This window comes from Belonocnema kinseyi, chromosome 8 (assembly GCF_010883055.1).
Source record: "Belonocnema kinseyi isolate 2016_QV_RU_SX_M_011 chromosome 8, B_treatae_v1, whole genome shotgun sequence".
Taxonomy (NCBI): Eukaryota; Metazoa; Arthropoda; class Insecta; order Hymenoptera; family Cynipidae; genus Belonocnema; species Belonocnema kinseyi.
Genome location: NC_046664.1, coordinates 89824128 through 89826298, shown reverse-complemented (window position 1 = coordinate 89826298; position 2171 = coordinate 89824128). Strand labels below are relative to the sequence as shown.

General features: G+C 30.4%; 1 protein-coding gene across 1 annotated transcript in view; it reads right to left on the bottom strand.

The window, feature by feature from the left end:
- Positions 1–15: 15 nt before the first annotated feature.
- Positions 16–2171, bottom strand: part of LOC117178597 — a 145353-nt gene continuing 143197 nt past the window's right edge. Inside the window, exons 12-14 of the mRNA XM_033370021.1 lie at positions 1216–1421; positions 692–874; positions 16–322 (exon numbers count right to left, since the gene is read on the bottom strand). Coding sequence (XP_033225912.1) covers positions 46–322; positions 692–874; positions 1216–1421 — 666 coding nt within the window. The 3' untranslated portion in view covers positions 16–45. The remainder of the gene's footprint in view (positions 323–691; positions 875–1215; positions 1422–2171) is intronic.

The following is a 2171-nucleotide window of genomic DNA, read 5'->3' as shown; positions in this document are numbered from 1 at the left end:
AATACACATTTCTTAAAACAATAAACTTAAATAATGTGATACATTTTAATCCAATTTAAGTACGGGCTTGAGTTGCTCAGTTGAATGAGAACCATCGCCTTTCTTTTCGATCATTGTTTTGACTAATTCTTTAGAAGGTTCTTTTAAATCATAAGCCCAACCGATTTTTGCAAACATGTCAATTAATGCTGTTGAGCAATTGAATCCATAATTTCCTAATTCTGAAGTCTTATAGTCCCGCGGAAATACGTGATGGTAATTATGCCAACCTTCACCTAGTGCTATAAAAGCAACGAACTTGTTTTCTGTTGGGCCTATGTTTCTGTGTAAATAGAAAAATGGTATGCTTTATTCATAGATTCGATCATCCATAGTTAGCAGATTTATATATTAGATATAACACAATTTTTTAATACTCTAGTATAAAAGAAATCTAAAGTACTCCAATTTAAACTAAAACTTTTTAATGCATTTTTTTGTGTGCAATTGAAGAAAAAATCATCTTTGTGAACTTTTGCAATCTTATTTGTCGAGACTCTGTAGGATTGCAGTTTATATGATGTTAGTCAAAGAAGGTTAAATTATTCATGTTATAAACACTTAAAAATGGTTTTAACTCTATTAAAATGTGTAAGAAATTTTTTTACGAGAAATAGGAACATTGAATAATTTCATATATTTCTTTTCTTACTTATTATATGGCTTATTTCCCCAAATGTGAGCGACGCTATTCACGCTCCATGCGACATTCAATGAAAAAGCATAACGGACGAATTGTGAAGAAATTGCGTGATACCACTCTTCACTCCACAAGTAAACTGGTATGCTTATCGGTATCACAAAACAGAATAGTATCTTCAGAGGTAGAAAATATCTGAAAACATTGATAAAAATGCATATAATTATCGATTCTTTCCTTTTGAAAAATGTCGTAACTTTGTAAAAATGTATTGAAATCAAAATTGACATAATATTGTTAGAGCAGATGTTGCAATCCAGATACCATACAAATTCATTCGTCAAATTTGATTGAAGACCTACACAAATTTGTATCCATTATATTTGGAATTAATATGAAAATTTCGAATATAAAACTTACAAATATTAATTTAGTGAGCTGTATATAAATCATATTGATTAGTGAAATTTGTTAACTTATTTTTTATAAAAATTATTTCACAAGAGTAAAAAAGGGTTCATTCTTGAATATCATACTTGTTACCAAATGCCAGGACGCGATTTGAAACAATATCACTCATATCTACTTGACGTCCTCGTCTAATGACTTCCGGATGCTTTTTCATCATCAGCCAGCCAACATGAGAAAAAAAGAATCCACGACTACTATTGTGTGGATCTGCATCTGTTTCGGAATATTTGTGATGTGTCCGATGATCTCTCACCCAATCATATATTGAATTCTAAAATATCAGAATAGGAGTTTTATAAATTAGAACTTGAGCAGAAATTTAATTAACACTGTGGTTCAATGACAGACGTAAAAAAAATCAGCTCATAAATGGTAAAAAGTACTGTTTTTACATAAAGTAATGAAAATCAGTTTCCCCGAAATTTAAAATGACCGATATAAATTTTTTTTAGGTATAAAAACAAACTTCCACCTACGAGATCAATAATGTTAATTTGAACAAAATGTTTGCTTTTAAATTTATTTTTAACATATTTAGTGACAACAGTCATACAGAATTTTAGAAGGGGTCCTCCACAAGTTACATAAGATATACGCAAAATACATACATTTCTAACTAAATAGTTGAGTTTATAACTTATAACTTACTAACAAAATAGTTCAATTTTCCAGCAAAGTAATGAATCTTCAATAAAAATATGAATTACCAACAAAATGTATAATAGTCGATAATTCAATCAAAAAAATTTGAATTTTCAATCAGAAATATTTGGATTCAACCAAACAGACTAATTTTTAAAATAAAAAGATGAATTTTCAACAAAATAGTTGAGTTTTTAAGAGGGACGATGGTCGTGGGGGCTTCCGGGTTCGATTCCCGCCTCGTACTCTGGAAGAGTCTCGGCGGCCCATGCAGTGAATACTAGCCTAGCAAGATAGTTTTTTTATCTCCGGAGAGTCGTGGGATCGATATCTCTAGAGAAAAAGGTTTTATCTCAGTACTTAATGCTGTTGCTTTTGA